Consider the following 18016-nt stretch of genomic DNA (forward strand, 5'->3'; position numbering starts at 1 on the left):
TCCCCTACCCTGGGGAAAAGGCCTTGGCTATTCACCCTACCGTGCCCATCATGATTTTATAAACTTCTATAAGGTTTCATGCTCCAGGGAAAAATGGCACCTGCCTATTAGCCTCTCTGTATAGCTCAACCCCTCCAAGCTAGCAACATCCTTGTAAATCTTTTCTGAACTCTTTCAATTTTCACAACATCTTTCCTATAGAAAGGAGACCAGAATTGAACACAGTATTCCAAAAGTGGCCTAACCAATATTCTGTACAACTGCAACATTATCTCCTATTCTAATACTCAATGCACTGACCAGTAAAGGCAAGCATACCAAACACTTTCTTTGCCACAAGGCCTTGGGACCCTTCAACCATATGGCATCAACATCGACTTCACTAGTTTCTAAATCTCCCCTGCCCCCATCCCCCACCTCCCACCTCATCCCAGATCCAACCCTCCAACTCCGCACTGCCCGCTTGACCTATCCTAACTGTCCAGCTTCCTTCCCACCTATCCTCTCCACCCTCCCCACCAACTTATCACAATTACCCTGCACCTGCATCCATCTATCACCTTTCCACCTACCTTGCCCTCAGGCCCAGCCCCTTTCCTCTCCACATTTCTGATGAAGGGCTTATGCCAGAAACATTGATTTCCCCTGCTCCTCGGATGTTGCCTAACCTGCTGTGCTTTTCCAGCACTACCCTTTTCGTTTCTTGGGAAAAGGCAAACATAATATGTTAGAATTCTTCGTTCATATGGAGAGTGAAGTAGTCAAATTGGAAAATACGGTCCTGAATCTGTGAAAGTACAAGGTGCTAATTGGCAATGATGGATTGGAGAACCTTACTAAAAAGATTGATGGTGGATAGGCAATGGTAATATTTCAACAACATTTGCATGAATTCCAACATTTATTTATCCAGTCTGGTGCAAGAATAAGGGGAAAGGTGGCTCTATCATGGTTTACAGAAGAAATTAGGAATAGTATTCAATCCAAAGAGGAGATGTACAAAATTGGCAGAAAGTTCAGGACTGGATGGGATATATCCCAGTTTGCTGAGGGAGGTGAGAGTGGAAATAGCTAGGGCCCTGATAGATATCTTTGTAGCATCCTTAAATGCAGGTGAAGTGCTGGAGGACTAGAGGGTTGCTCATTTTGTCCCCCTGGGTAGTAGGAATATTCCAGGTAACTACAGACCAGTGAGCCTGATGTCAGTGGTGGAAAAGTTGCTGGAGAAGGTACTGATGGATAAAATCTATTTATATTTGGAAAGGAATGGGCATATCAATGATAGGCAACATGGTTTTGTGCGGGGGAGATCGTGCCTTACCAACTTAATAGAGTTTCTTCAGGAAGTGACCAAGTTGATAGATGAAGGGAAGGCTGTAGATGTCATATACATTGACTTTAGTAAGGCGTTTAATAAGGTTCCCCATGGTAAACTAATTGAGAAAGTGAAGTCACCTAGTGTGCAAGGTGTTTTAGCTAGGTGGATAAAGAACTGTTTGAGCAACAGGAGACAGAGTAATAGTTGAAAGGAGTTTCTCAAAATGGAGAAAGGTGACCAGTGGTGTTCCACAGGGGTCAGTGTTGGGGCCATTGTTGTTTGTAATATACATAAATGATCTGGAAGAGGGCACTGTTGGTCTGATCAGTAAGTTTGCAGATGACACAAAGATTATTGGAGTAGTGGAAAGCATAGGGGACTGTCAAAATACAGGACAATATAAAGTTAAAAATCACACAACACCAGGTTTAATTGGAAGCACACTCTCTTTCGGAGCGATGCTCCTCACAATCACCTGATGAAGGAGCGTTGCTCCGAAAGCTAGTGTGCTTCCAATTAAACCTGTTGGACTATAACCTGGTGTTGTGATTTTTAACGTTTGTACACCCCAGTCCAACACCGGCATCTCCAAATCAAGACAATATAGATAAACTGGAGGGTTGGGCAGAGAAGTGACAGATGGAATTCAATCTAGGCAAATGCAAGGTAAGTCTAATTCTACAGCGAACTATACTGTAAATGGAAGAGCCTTGGGAAAAGTTGATGAGCAGAGAGATTTAGGAGTTCAGGTCCATTGTACCCTGAAGGTGGCTGCACAGGTGGATAGTGTGTTCAAGAAGGCATATCGTATGCTTACCTTCATTGGACGGGGTATTGAGTATAAGAGCTGGCAGGTCTTTTTAAAATTGCACAAGACTTTTGTTCAGCCACATTTAGAATACTGTGTACAGTTCTGGTTGCCACATTACCAAAAGGATATGGATGCTTTGGAGAGGGTGCAGAGAAGGTTTACGAGGATGTTGCCTGATATGGAAGGTGCTGGCTATGAAGAGAGGTTGAGTAGGTTAGGATTGTTTTCATTAGAAAAAAGGAGACTGAGGGGGGACCTGATTGAAGTCTACAAAATCATGAAGGGTATAGACAGGGTAGATAGACAAGCTTTTTCCTCAGGTAAGGGATTGAATAATGAGAGGTCACGTATTCAAGGTGAGAGGTGAAAAGTTTAAGGGGGATACATGCGGAAAGTATTTTACACAGAGGGTGGTAGGTGCCTGGAGTGTGTTGCCAGCAGAGGTAGTAGAGGCAGGCATGGTAGATTCATTTAAGGTGCATCTATTCAGATGCATGAGTAGGTGGATAGCAGAGGGATATAGATGCTTCGGAATTGGGCGATAGATTTGGACAGTGAATTTGGATCAGCTCCGGCTTGGAGGGCCAAAGGGCCTGTCCCTGGGCTGTAACTTTTCTTTGTTCTTTTAAAATGCAGGAAGCCTGAGGGTTGGGAGCATCTTAGAATTCAGTAAAAAAAGGACAAAAAGTTTGATCAAATGGAGCAAATAGAGTATGAAAGTAAAATTGCAGGGAACATAGAAATTGATTGTAAAAGCTTCTATAAATATTTGAAGAGAAAAATGATCAGTAAAGACAGATGTAGGTCCCTTATAGTCAGAAGGTGGAGAAATTATAATGGGGAACAAAGAAATGACATGAGATATGGACACATACTTTAGTTATGGCATCACAAAGGAGGGCACGAATATGTTAGGAACCAAGAGTTGAGAAAAAGGGCAGAATTGAAGGAAACCAGTACTATTAAGAAAATGGTGCTTAGAAAATTAAAGGCTGACAAATTACCCTGTGCCTGGTTACATACATAGAAGTGCTACAGTGCAGAAGCAGGCCATTCAGCTCATTGAGTCCACACCAACCCTCCCATCCAAACCTACGCCCTTGGGGGAATTGAGGATTGCAGATGCTGGAGATCAGAGTCGAGAGTGTGGTGCTGGAAAGGCACAGCAGGTCAGGCAGCATCCAAAGAGCAGGAGAATCAATGTTTCAGGCAGAAGCCCTTCATCAGGAATGAGTTGATGAAGGGCTTATGCCCAAAATGTCGATTCTGCTGCTGCTCCTCAGATGCTGCCTGACCTGTGCTTTTCCAGCACTACACTCTCAAAACCTACACTCCTACCCTATCCCTGTAACCCAGCATTTCCCAATCCACCAGATCTGCACATCAGAGTACCTGGAGAAAATCCAAAAACATGGTGAGAATGTACAAACTTCACACAGACAGTCACCCAAGGTTGGAATTGAACCCCAAGTCCCTGGTGCTGTGAAGCAGTAGTGCTAACCACCAAGCCACCATGCCATGCATCCCAGACTACTAAAGGAAGTGGCCCCAGAAATATTGGATGCAATGGTGATCATCTTCCAAAATTCCATAGACTCTGATGCAGTTCCTATATATTGAAGGGTGGCAGATATAACCCCATTATTTGAAAAGAGAGGTAGAAATAAAGAACAGACAATTCCTGACCAGTTTGCCTAACATTTAGTGGGGAAAATGACATGACAATAAAATCTCTCTGAACATCAACCTCTTAAAATTTCTCATGGTTCTCTCCTACCAAAGAGAATTACCTTATACTTGCCCACATTATACTCTATCTGCCACCTTACTTAAACTGTATTTGAAGCCTTTTTATGTCCTCTACACAGCTTTCTATCCCACTTGACAAATTATCAATTACAAACTTGGATACAACATTCTCAGTACTTTCATCAATGTCATTGTTATAAATTGTAAGTAGTTGAGGTCCCAGCACTGATCCTTGCAGTACTCCACTAGTCACTGCCTGCCAACCTGTAAATGGACAAGAGTACTGAGGCATTATGAATAACAGGAAGAATCAATGATGAGGCAAATGTAAGTGACTAATAGGAGTGTGGGTAACAGACTGGGTATTCCTGTCACTGTGTGGACATAACAGGCAAGATTAATCTCTGGAGGGATTGAGTAATATGAGTGAGTACATCTGGGGTCCTGACCAGGTAATAGGAAAGTAAACTGAGTAACAAGATGAGAAATGAAGAGCAAGTTGCGTAACAGGTACATCGACTGGCACAGTGAGTATGTGAGCATTGACGTAATGAGGGAGTAAAACTCAGAGAGGAAAGATAGAGAGGAAAGAAAAATAATTGAATGAGTAACTATGGGAGAGTGAGTAAATATTAACACAAGGAAAGAGAACTGGAAAAGGGAGTTATACTGGAAGGATTCAGTGAGGAGCAGGAAAGTGTGTCCCTGAAGAAGTGTTCAGCTCTTGAAAAACGAACCAACTGGTGCCACTTGACAACAATGCATGGCCAACATCCAGACAGTTGAGACATGACAGGTAACATTCACTCCACATAAGTACTAGACAGTGATGACCATCACTAAGAGAGGGCCAACATCTTCTTGACCTCCTAGGGTAGCACTATTACAATCTGCATCCCAAAGGATCATTAACACCTTGGTCATAAAAATCTGACAGAGGTTGATGTCTCTCACTGCCAGCTCCTCAATATTTCTCAACCTTCTACAAGACACAAACTAGAATGCCGCCTGTGGGTCCCAGAAATCACAGGGGACATTGATAATGATAAAATGTTCCAACCATATGTCCTTCTCAACACTAATTCGGCAATAAGACATAAATGAAAATACTGTAGATGCTGGACATCTAAAAATAAAAGCAGGAAGTGCTGGAGAAACTCAATAGGTCTGGCAGCAACTATGAAAACAGAAAGTGGCTTATCACTTCAATTCTCAGCATGTGGGCCAAACAAGTGCTGTTCACAGCCTCAGGACCTCCAAAGCACTTTAATGTCTTCACTGTTACAACATAGGAAATATACTAATTTACACACAGCACATTCCCACAAAAAGCAATAGGATAATGACAGTGTGATCATTATTTATTCCGGGACATTGGTCTAAGGATAAATATTGACGAAGGAGAGTTCTCTGCTGTTGCTTGAAACATTGCCATGGGATTAGCGGGTTTTGAGAAGATTTATAGTTCAGGTTAATGTTCTGGATGTAGGTTTGCTCACTGAACTGGGAGGTTCATTTCCAGACATTTTGTCACCCTACTAGGTAACATCTTCAGTGGGCCTCAGGTTAAGCAGTGTACATGATTCCTGCTTTCTATTTATATGTTTGGGTTTCTTTGGGTTGGTGATGTCATTTCCTATGGTGATGCAATTTCCTGACTTTTTCTCAGTGTCTACAGGAAAACAACATACATGGACCAAATATTGAACTATAGAAGCAATCATTCCAACATCCACAAACTAAGCTGCATCAGAACATTATTTCAATGAGCCAACACACACTGCAGCACAGAGGAACTACACAAAGCAGAGGAAAATCAGCTATACTGTGTATTCAAAAAGAATGGGTACCCAATGAACACAGTCCGCCGATTTCTCAGCAACAAACCCAAACAAGCAGACAAAACACGTCCAGAAATCCTTGGCCACTCTACCCTACGTCAAAGATATCTCAGCAATGACTGCCAGACCACTCGACCCCTTGGCATTATGGTACCCACAAACCCACCAACACATTAAATCAGCAGCTACTGAACTTGAAAGACCCAATACAGACAACAAACAAAACCAATGTCATTTACAAATTACCGTGCAAGAGCTGTAACAAACACTATATTGGACAAACAGGCAGAAAACTAGCCACCAGCATACATGAGCACCAACTAGCCACAAAACGACATGACCCTCTCTCACTAGTATCCTTAAATACAGATAAGGAAGAACACCACTTCAACTGGGACAACACATCCATCTTAGGACAAGCCAAACAGAGACACGCACGAGAATTCCTAGAAGCATGTCATTCCAACCGGAACTCTATCAACAAACACATCAAGTTCGACCCCATCTATCACTCCCTGAGAAAAAGAACAGGAAATGGCATCACCATAGGAAGTGACATCACCAACACAAAGAAACCCAAACATATAAATAGAAAGCAGGAATCATGTACACTTCTTCGCCTGAGGCCCATTGAAGATGTTACCTAGTAGGGTGACGAAACGTCTGGAAATGAACCTCCCAACTCAGCAAGCAAACCTACATCCATTGCCATGGGGTCTCTTACTTCCACCTGAGGGGGTAAATGAAATTCAGTTTAACATTTCATCCAATAAAAGGCACTTACAAGAGTTCATTGTTCACTCTGTGTTGCACTAAAGTGTCAACCTTATTATTGTACTTTAAGTAGTTAAATCCACAACTACCTGACTCAGATATAAGAGTGTTATAATTGACTCTCAGTGTGGAAGCGATGGTGTTTGGGGTGTTGCCCTGATGATGGGTTGCAGTGTTATCATTAACTCTAGATTCTTAATGGGAGGAGAGGATCATTAAATTTAACCTAAAATATAAATCTGGCAGTAAAAATTGTCAACAGTTCATGAGTGCACATTTTTTACTCTCTGTCGCAGTTTCAAGTTCTGTTTCACTTTAGTACTTTTGTAAAATGTGCATGTATAAATAATTTGAAACCAGAGCATTGGGAATAATTAGAAAGTACTTTTTAATCTCAACAAACTTCCATGTTCCTTTTCACTTCAAACACTCTGATTTCATCTCATTTCACTTAACTGTCTTAACAGTCATGAGCATATGCTCCACAATATCCTTCCCAGTAACATTTAACAATCATTCAATTCTTAGACACTATGAAGAGGATGGGGCAGAGGTTCATCTGAACAGTGGGGATGACAGCACTTCAGTGTTATACCTGTCCAGGAATTGAACACAGCAATGTTGTTCCATAACAACTTGTTTACAAATTATCAAATAATTCAGATTAATTTTTTTGTACCCTTAGAAAAAGTAGAGGAAATTTCACATAAGATATTTAGTATGAGCAGAGATTTTGGGAAATGGCATCATTCTACACAATTTTATGGGAAAAAAATCGAAGGATTTTTGATGATATTGAATAGAATAACTAAGGCAATAATGGTTAGGGATGATGTGAGAACAAAATTAATATTGTACAGTCAGTTAGTTGTAAGTAAGCCATCACTGGACCATGCAGGGAAGATGTAATCGGAGGATAACTAGTAACCGGGGCAAGATCATCTAATTTTCTTCAAATTGTTAAATATTTTGATGTTGAAACTTGCGAGAAACAGCATTCAAGATGCTAGTTCAGAACGAGAGAAATTTGCCAGAGTTAATTGTGCCCGAGCTGTAGTCTTTGATCTTCTCATCCACAACCCGTATTTACACAAAAACACTGATATTATCAGCAGGATAAGCAGCAGTCCGGTCAAGATGAACATTTCAATAAGGAGGAGATTTACTGAGCCTGCATCAAAAGAGGGCATTAGATTAACAATGTGTAAAAATCAAGTTGATGGATCAACTAATCTATTAACACTGTCCCCTTTCCCAGCATCATCTCAGGGACTCTTCATTTAGGGTCTTACCCTTACATGGACCTCCACCACACTGCTCCTCCCAATCCTATTACCTTCCCCTTCACCCTTACACCCATGCCACTCTCAATCCAGGAAATATTGGAAACAAAACAAACCTAAAGTGAATATTGGGAAAATGAATACTCTGGAAAATTCTTCTCCAATCCACTCAGGCAATTAAAACCAATCCAGGAGATTGGATTGGCTATTATATTATTAATCTATTATAATATGTGATCACTGCCGACCCAGTAATTGGGCTTGCTCACTCAGTGCAGTTTCAGTCAGTTTGCCTGTTATTACTTGACTGAGATTTTTACAGGCAAAAGATGGCCAAATTGGGTGCGGGTAGTAATTATTCTCCCCTGAAATTAACATTGAGGTAGAATCATCATCTGACCCTGTGTTTCACCAGGAGCTGTGGAAGATTTCAACATAAGGTGGCAGATATGAACTCTGCCACAGACCAGACAGCCCTACCTCCAACCCATGGGATAAAGTTGTGTATATATCCAGGGTGGTGTCATCTGCTGCAGCCAAAGCCTATTCCTCTCCTGTCTTGTAAAGTTGGGTCAGGTCAAATTGTTCCCCCAGCCCAACTAAACTGAAATGGCTCAGTTGGTAGCACTTTAATCTCGGAATAAAAATGTTTTGAGTTCAAATCCACGACAAAGCCTAGACTGATGCCTTCAGTGCAGTATTGAGGAGGTGCTGTCTTTTGGATGAAAAAATGAAAGAAGATCCCACCTAGCTCCAGCAGGTGGATGTGGACAATTTTATGATAAAGTAATTTTGGAAAACAGCAGGGGAATTCCTTTTACATTCCCAATCAACATTTGTCCCACATCTAACATTACTAAACAGAGATTATCTGGTCATTATCACATTTCTGTTTGTGAAAGCTTCCTGTACATAAAATGGCTGCCACGTTTTCCAGATTTCCACAGTAACTACAGTCCAAAAGTATTTCATTGGCTATAAAACATTTAGGAGATTCTATGATTGTGAAATTGAATGTATGAATTTTTTTTATTGTCTGGTGTATTTTACAATGAGAAATACAACAAAATACAGTGAAAAGCTTTTATCTATTTGGCACAATATTCTGCCATTTTTATCGTTTAAGAATAAGAGAAAAATGAAAAGATATAGCTTGAAGAGAATTCCTTCTACGTTCGGGTTCTCAGCTGGCTCAGAACTACCATTGCCTCCCCAGATCCAACTAATGTCAAAGTCACTGATCCTCATTTGTGAGTCTTTCTGAATATTTTTGTGATTCCTTTAAATCTGTTTCAGATTTGATGCCTTCAGCAGGTACTATGTTAGAATTCAAACAATAATAAGTTTTGCTCAGGCTTTTCAAGGGCATAATGGTGGGTATTATTTCTGTCAATCCCAGGAGATCACCCAAATAACAGCTGCTGTACTGATGGATACTGAGATCCACCTGCAGACTCACAATCAACTTGAAACTGAAGATTCAGTCCAAATAGGGCAAGATCCTCACAGATCCCAGCCAAACATCTGCCCAGGGATTTCAGAACTGACACTACAGAAAATAAATACAAAGGATAATCTATTTCTTGTTTCATTCTGCAGTAAGTCATCAGTGTGACATAAAATATGGTCAGAGTTTAATATTTGAATTTGTAATTGAGCAGTGCGGTATGTTGAAAACTTCAATATAGTAAGTATTATTTTTGCTATTGTTGCTAACAGACGCTATGTTTCATGCAGGAAGACTGTAATAAAACAAAATAAAACAGCCATCCCCTTCAGTATAAAGGAAGCTTTGAAGATAGAATGAGTTGAGAAAATAGTTAAAGAAACAGAAGAGATGCTTGACTTTATAGATAGAAGAATAGAGTACAAAAGCAAAGAAGTTATGCTAGACCATCAGAAAATATTGCTTTAGCATTAGCTGGAATATCTTGCAGTTCTGGTCACCTCACCCTGTCAAGGATGTCAAGACCTGATAGCTTAAAGATCTAATCAAGCATCAAAATTATGAAGATGTCGATAAGGGTGGAGCAAGAGCTCCAAAAGCTTGAAGTTCCAAATAAACCTGTTGTACTATAACCTGGTGTCATGTGATTTTTGACTTTGTCCACCCTAGTGCAATACTAGCACCTCCACATCTTGGGTATTCACAGCCAACTGACTGGCCAATTAACACCCTTTTCTCATGTTGTATAGTAGCTTTGTGTTTTGAAATTTAGCATTCTTACTTCTGTCCTGATGGGTGTAAGAAACAAAATTATGCAACACCTCTCTCTTTTCAGTAATATTCACGAGTCATTTTTACACAGTGAGCTGTTAGAATCTGGAATTCAATGCCTAAAACTGTAGTGTAAGCAGACACAGTAGTACAAAAGAAAGACTGGCTAATCCCACAGGCCAGGTAAGGATTGCCCACCTTTCAGGTCCTCAGGATCTCCAAAAGCACCTTATAGCCAACTAAGTGCATTTGATGTGTAGTCATTGTCATAATGTAGAAATAACAACAGCCAATTTGCATGTACCAAAATCCCACAAATTACAATGAGATAACGAGAAGACAATCTGAGCTGGATTTTTATGTAGTCTCTCAATGCTGGCTACTTGATTGTAAGAGAGGCCCTGTGATAGTCTCCTGGCAATTGGAGGGAAGAACAAAACATTGATATGGGATTCCATGCCACAGGCAACAGGATATTAATTAGGCTCATTATTGAGTCAGTTGGTACTTATCACCCCTAAACTCACCACAAATTAGCGATGGCCCAGCACTTAAATAGAGATCACATGACTTTCTTGCATCCTCCTAATGGTTGCCCAGCCAAACCCTCTGTATTTGTAAGCAGCTTCTGGAGAAAAGGGTAGATTCCCTCACGATCAAGTATCCAATTGAGAGACTTTGATTTCGGCAGGATGGTAGCCACAATACGTCAGTCTCTTGTCTTTGCCTTCAATCACCTTCCTTGAACTCCAACCCCCCAAACTCTGTCTCACCTTCCCTCAGCTGTGACGTGAAGTACCTCTTTCACCTTCGGCCTCAGGTCCTCCTAATGGCACAGGGGCATGAGGAGCAGCTAGCCTCTGTTTGGCTAGCAGCTCTCTGCTAGGGAGGAAGTGGTCCTCCAACAATGGGGATCTCAATTACAGGGAAGGCTCAAAGCCAGCCAGTTTAAATGTCTGAAGGATACTGGATTCTTTAAGTCTGCCCAAAGGAAGTGTCACAGGTTCCCCAGGGGTTTCCCTGATCAATTGGCAAGAACATATCAGCCCAACAAAATGCCAGCTTCAGCTTTTCCATAGAATCCCTACAATGTGGAAACAGGCCATTTGGCCTAACAAGTCCATATTGACCCTCCCACCCAGACCCATTCCCCTAACCTACATTTGCCATGACTAATGCACCTAACCTATGCATCCCTGAACACTATTGGCAATTTAACATGGCCAATTCACCTAACCTGTACATCTTTGGACTGTGGGGGGAAATCGGAGTACCCAGAGGAAACCAACGTAGACACGGGTAGAATGTGCAAACTCCACACAAACAGTCATTTTCAAAATGATTGAGGAATAAATACTGGCCAGAGCACAGAATAGCAACACTCTGATTTCCTAAGATAAGGAGATAGCGATACAGATCTACCTGGATTTGCCGATGTTTTCTTAGTTGATTTTCGGCTGATGGGTCCATAAGAAACAATGTGCAATGAAGCAAGATCTCTCCGTATCCTTGTCACCTCCTCTGAACTACTACAATTCTGTTCAAAAGTACACAGTTAGATTTTATTTCATCTTTAGAACAAAGTTCCTTATATCCTCAATAGTTATTTAGACAATAAATTTCTATCAATTTGAATACAATGTAAGAATAAAAGGAAGCTAATATCTTTCAATTAACTGTTGTCTTAACTGCTAGAGGACCAAGGACCCTGCAAAATCCACTCAGAAACAACCAGTAATTCACACCTCTCCTCATAACACAATAACATTGTTTTAGAAATTTCATTTGCAGAGTGTGGGCATCACTGGCTAGACCAGCATTTATTGCCCATCCCTAATTGTTAAGGGTCAAGCACATTTCTATGGGTCTGGAGTTATATGTAGGCCAGACGAAGTAACGATGACAGATTTCCTTCCCTAAAGGACATCAGTGAACCAGATGGGCTCTTCCCGGCAATCAACAATGGTTTCATGGTCACCACAGAACTTTTAATTCAGATTTTCTTTATTGCATTCAAGTTCCACCATCTACCATGACAGGAATCAAACCCAAGTCCCCAGAACATTATCTAAGTCTCTGGATTAATAGTCTAATGATAATACTACTAGACAATCACCTACCCTTATTTGAATTTATATAATGCCTTTAGTCTCATAAAATGTCCCAAGGCATTTCACATCAGTGTTATCAACCAAAATCAAACAAGCCACATAAGGAGATACTATGACTGCTAGTTCTTAAAGGGAGAAGGAGCAGTAATGAGACAGATGTTTGAAGAGGGTATTTTAGGGGGAATTTCCATGGTGGAATGATCAATATTCAAAAGGATGAAATTAGACAGAGATTTCAGAGGTTGTAGGATTGGAGAAGGTTCCAGAGAAAGGATGAATAGTAGAGAGAGGTTAGTATTTGACAGAGGACGAGAGTTGTAGGATTGGAGGTTATATTGCATATGGGTCTGAAAGAGTAAATATTTGATTGAGTGAATCAAGCATCATCCATGGTGATGATGTCAGGAACTTGATCAGAGTAAAGGAAGAACTGATATTCACAGACCTGAGGCTAGAATGCTCCTGGGTCACTGTGGCGATGTAGATAACATTCACCAAATCTCCAAATAGTTGCATTAATGCAATAAATTTCATCTTAGTCATTAAACAAGATTTTTCTATTTAGACTGGAAAGAGAACAACCTTCATCATCACTAGACCACTTTGATTTGAAGGAACCCAGACACACATAATATGGCGAACAGTGTTGCCCTGAACAGAGTTATGGTATGGTGAACAGTGTTATGCTGAAACACAACTGAGAGAGCAGTGATTACTGGAAAAGTGGTACTAGAAAGGTACCAAAATAGAGAAATTAGACTTTAGGTAATCAGAGAAACAACCGGGATAAAAACAAAACATGTTGGTGAACCAGAAGACATCAAAAGAAACAGATGCAAGGGGTCCCCAATTTATGCTCATACTTATGAATGCAATCCCATACAGGGGTGTAATTTTAAAGATCCACATACAAACATTTCCTGTAGTTACGAACAGCTACTTTATGTTATTTTGTATTGTGTTCTGACTTGTGTACAAAGGACTTGAGAACGGATTCGGGAACGGAACCCATTGCAAACTGGTGAAAACAAACCCCAAAAGCCTCATGGTAACACTCAACACAGAAGAATACGTGAGAGAATGAGATAGAAAGCATTTCAATCCTGACAGAAGATAGCCAGGAACAGAAATATGCAGTTGCAACATAGAGGTAGAGGCTGCATCTCAGGCAAAAGATTTGGATTTGGCCCCAGGTCTGAAATGAGCTGATAAGTTGGTCAAACCTTGGGGATTGTATGAGTTAAAGCAAAATAAAAATCTGTCATATAGAAGGGGAAACCTTAAATGGTGCAGTAATTCAGACTAATAAAGGACAGGAAAACCTTCATTAGAGCTACAAAGGACAGGAAAATCCTCCAGTACAGCAGTATAATGCAGCCAAATTGCCATTACTGCAGAAATAGAGTTAAACATGATAAATGCCTAATCACATTAGGAAGCAATGACATTTGAAATATTGTTACCAGGAACACCAAATAGAGCACCAAATTAGATATCCTGGAGAAAACTTTCTTGCGGTATAGAATAGCTTTTGATCTGGATACTAAGGAAGAAGCTTAACAATTAAATACACTTCTGTACACAATTGGAAATATAGACAATAGTTTTATTGTTCGCTAAGGGATAAATACAATATCAAACAAATTAAAAGAAGTATTGAAAGCCTTTGACAATTAATTCAACCTCAAAATTAATAAACCTCTTGAAAGGGCAAGATGTAACAAAAGTGTCAACATTCAGGTGAGTGTATGGATGATTTCATTAATGGTCCTAAATCTTAACAGAGGGAACTCTGAAGGTATGAGGGACAAGTTTGGGTAATCTGTAAATAGTTGCAGTAATGAAATAAATGGTCAAAAAACTAATAAAAGATAATGTATAACATGAATTTAAGCTAGTGAGGAAAAGATGGATTGTAAATGTTTCTATCAGTTTGTGAAAGGAAAATGATTGCCATAGATAAATGGACTCCCATTACAGATGGGGGCAGGAAAACTTATAGGGCTGAATCTAATGTTGCTTTTTGACTAAATATAACATGTGCCAAGCTTTTTGGCATGATTTTTATCACAAGGCTTACTGAGCTTTATTACCAAATTCACCTCATTGACTACCTAATCCATCCCCATTACATCTCTCATTTCCCCGGGACAGGTCCGTTGAAAAGGAGAGTTCCTCCAGTTGAACTGTTATATGGGCTGGGCTGGCAAACACCAGAAGTCTAAACTCAAACACCCAGTGAACATCTCCAACCAAACAGCCACAGGAGAATGTGGACCTCTGCTCAGGAAATTTACAGCAACCTGCAGGGATACAACAGGGAGTACCCTACGAACAGTCCATGATGTAGATGTGAGACAATCACAACAAGCAGAACCCCAACCCTGCATATGTTGAAACCCAATATAGTCAAACTCCAGAGCATCCAGAACTCCCCAGTACACTAGTGTTGAAGCTTGCAACTTTTTATCCTCAAAAGTAAACTGTAGCTACTCCACCCGCTAACTGTGTGTGTTTGTTAAAGTGGATCTTCGAGTGAATGAGAGAACAATTATACACTTCCTTGCCAAATTCTCTTTTCATTCATAATGTTCTTTTAAAAAAATGACAATAGAATACATGCTCTGAAGTTGTTAAACTCAATGTTAAGTCCTGAAGACTGTACATTTCCAAAGCAAAAAATGAGGAGCTGTTCCTTCAGCTTGGATTGGGCTTTGCTGGATCACTGCAGCAAGCCGAGCTCAGAACTTCAGAGTACAAACTCTGTCTTCAATTTCAATTGCCCATTCTTTCCCCCAACCTCAAGTTTCTTTACATGGGTTTACTCTCAGCAGAGCTAACCTATTTTCTGCCATTAATATTTACTTTTCACATATGCCATTTCCCTATTACAATTAGCACTCCCTTTGCCTTTTACTCTGAGCACAATTACTATCTGTTCTATTTGCTGTTCCTCCCCCTTTTTTATGGTATAAACCTGTCACTTTTAAGACTCTTTCAGTTCTCAAGAAGTTATGGGAGTTGGACTCAAAGTATTAGCTGTTTCTCACTCCCTACATGCTGCCAGAATGGCTGAATTTTTCCAGCACTTTCTGTTTTTATTTTAGATCTCCAGAAGGGTGGCACGGTGGCTCAGTGGTTAGCACTGCTGCCTCAAAGCACGATGGTCCCAGGTTTGATTCCAGCCTTGGGCAACTGTCTGTGTGGAGTTTGCACGTTCTCCCTGTGTCTGTGTGGGATTTCTCTGGGTGTTCCGGTTTCCTCCCACAGTCCAAAGATGTGCTGGCCAGGTGAATTGGCCGTGTTAAATTGCCCATAGTGTTATGTGCATTAGTCAGAGGAAAATTGATCTGGGTGGGTTACTCTTTGGAGGGTTGGTGTGGACTTGGTGGGCTGAAGGGCCTGTTTCCACACTGTAGGGAATCAGTACTTTCGTTTATTTCAGAATTTCCTGAGGTTAGTTACATTGGAACTAAAGTTTGTTTCATATAAGAAATGAGATGAAGAGCTGTGACCATATTGATTTGATTGAAATATTAGCCACTGCTATCAAAACTGAAAAAAGTTTAGATTCTAAATGACAGCAGTTTGAGATGAAATGCCAGCAAACAGGCAGAAACAGAACTGTCTATGCCATTTGGGAGAATGAAAGCTTCTGCAATTGAATTCAGTCTGACTGCAAAACAGCAATGTGAACAACCAATTATGAAGAATTCAAATCTGCTATTAGGGTCTGAGATGATAAGGAAAGGACAATTTCCATCAAACTTTCAGACTTCTCCACCTTCCAAAGAAGACTCAATACCTTTCAGGATATACAGGTCAAAGGAGTCCACTTAATTACCACTACATCCACAAATACCCATTCTCTCCAACTTTAAACGCTCAGTAGTGTGCACCATCTACAAGATGCACGACAGAAATTCACCAAGGTGTTTTGGGCAGCACATTTCAAATCCACAACCACTATGATCTAGAAGAGCTAGAATAGTAGATATATAGAAACACCATCTGCAAGTTCCTGTCCAAGCTACTTATCATCCTGATTTGGAAATATAGTTCTTCTACTGTCATTGTGTCAAAATCGTAGAGCTCCTTCAATATGTGGGGCAGCTACACCAAATGAACTGCAGTTGTTCACCATCCTCTCAAGGACAACTTGAGATGAGCAATGAATGCTGGTCCAGCAGTGATTCTCACATCCCATGAGTGAATATATAAATCAAATAATAGCATATCTCCAGGTAACACAGTTGAAGAGGAGAGGAAGTTGGTACCATCAATAATACGGTCACAGAGAGGATAGGAGAGCGCACAAAATATTCAAGGAAATAAAGAAGTAAGTCTGCTTACTTCAGCATAGTTGTACAGAAATAAATTGATGATATGGTGTATGTAACTCCAAGATAGACAAAACTAAGATGTGATAAACAACATGCAAAGATGTAAGATATACAAAGAAATCATGGCCCGCTATAGTTGGGTCCGTAGCAACAGCAATAAAAACCGATATATATCATCCCAGTCCACTGCATGAGAAAAACAAGAGGTTAAAGATCTTTTCATTCAAGAGAGAACTCCAGACCTCAGTCTAAATCAACTACTGCTACCCAACAACTATCTTACCAAGACCAAAAAAGAATATAGTGAACAGGAATAGTGAAACCTCTAAATCATCTGAATTTTGAAATTGAAAGATCTAGGAGAGATGGACAGTGGTACATGTAATTAGTTAAACAAATGTATAGTAATAGTTGCATATAGGGGAGATACTGTACATGGGTCTGGAAGGGTGTGAGATGAATGTGCTGTCAACAGTCTCTGCAGTATTGTAGATCACATTCATGTAAACTAAAAATAGTTTACATAATGTAATAAACTTCATATTGTTTGTTCGCAAGACTCTTCTAGATACACCAGAAGGTGGCTATCCTCATCCACATGAAGCACCATGAGTTTACAGGAACTCACATAACTAGTTACAGAGATAAAGAGGGCTAGAGGAGACAAAAAAGAAAGAGGGCTGTAAGGCTGGAGGAGGTCCTACCAGGAGGGAGAGATGTAGGTTATGGAGGAAATCAGAGCGTTTAGGCCTGGATATTACAGCGACAAGCCCAATTTCCTGGCAGTAGTGCAGGAGATGCCCTTTATGTCCCTTCAATACGCTGAAGTGTCAGTTGTTAAGGAGAAAAAGATTCTCACATCTTATTGCTCACACTATAACCATGCATTGACCTTATCAGAGATGTAAAATCTCTGAAAAATGCATGATAATACTTTCATGCTGTACCTCAATGAACCCCATGTCTTGCTAGACAATTGCTGTTTTGAGTCTGGTTTCCCATACTTTCATAGAATTACAATGACTTTTCCAGCACATAAGTAGGCCATTTGATTCAACTGAGCCAGGATGTGTTTTAAATCTTGAGTGAAATCAGTAGGATTAATTGCTTTATCCTTGGTGAACTATCAATTACAGTCTTAATTTGCCACAGGGTATAAAGTTAGACCACACAGTGACAATCAAGATAGCAGGAAGCATGATCCAGTCGTTAAAATAGAAGGGGGTTGGTGGAAACAATTTGATCAGAATTCAACCCAGACAATAGACAAAGATTTTACATCCTCCAAAATTTCAGACATCTTATACTTACAGGCTGGCACAGGGCAGCTGTGTTGTGACATATTTGAACATGGCAGTGTAGGAAGACATCTTTGTAGGAGTCGCCAACAAACTTAAACATCTGGATACGAAACATGGCCTCAGAACCTTGGCCATTTGTTTTCACCAAAAGGGTGCGTTCAGTTGAAACCTCTGGGCAGCTGTTATTGGAACATTAACATAGTGGCATCAGTTACACCCAAGTTGAGAGTGAGCAAGTGTATGTAAATCACACATTACTGTTATTGT

At 40.3% G+C, this 18016-nt stretch overlaps 1 protein-coding gene across 1 annotated transcript in view; it reads right to left on the minus strand.

The window, feature by feature from the left end:
• Positions 1–6919: 6919 nt before the first annotated feature.
• The window catches only part of LOC140455070 (pancreatic secretory granule membrane major glycoprotein GP2), a 43716-nt gene continuing 32619 nt past the window's right edge, over positions 6920–18016 (minus strand). The window contains exons 7-9 of the mRNA XM_072549738.1: positions 17760–17928; positions 11417–11531; positions 6920–7664 (exon numbers count right to left, since the gene is read on the minus strand). Coding sequence (XP_072405839.1) covers positions 7492–7664; positions 11417–11531; positions 17760–17928 — 457 coding nt within the window. The 3' untranslated portion in view covers positions 6920–7491. The remainder of the gene's footprint in view (positions 7665–11416; positions 11532–17759; positions 17929–18016) is intronic.

Source organism: Chiloscyllium punctatum, chromosome 3 (genome assembly GCF_047496795.1).
Source record: "Chiloscyllium punctatum isolate Juve2018m chromosome 3, sChiPun1.3, whole genome shotgun sequence".
Classification (NCBI taxonomy): Eukaryota; Metazoa; Chordata; class Chondrichthyes; order Orectolobiformes; family Hemiscylliidae; genus Chiloscyllium; species Chiloscyllium punctatum.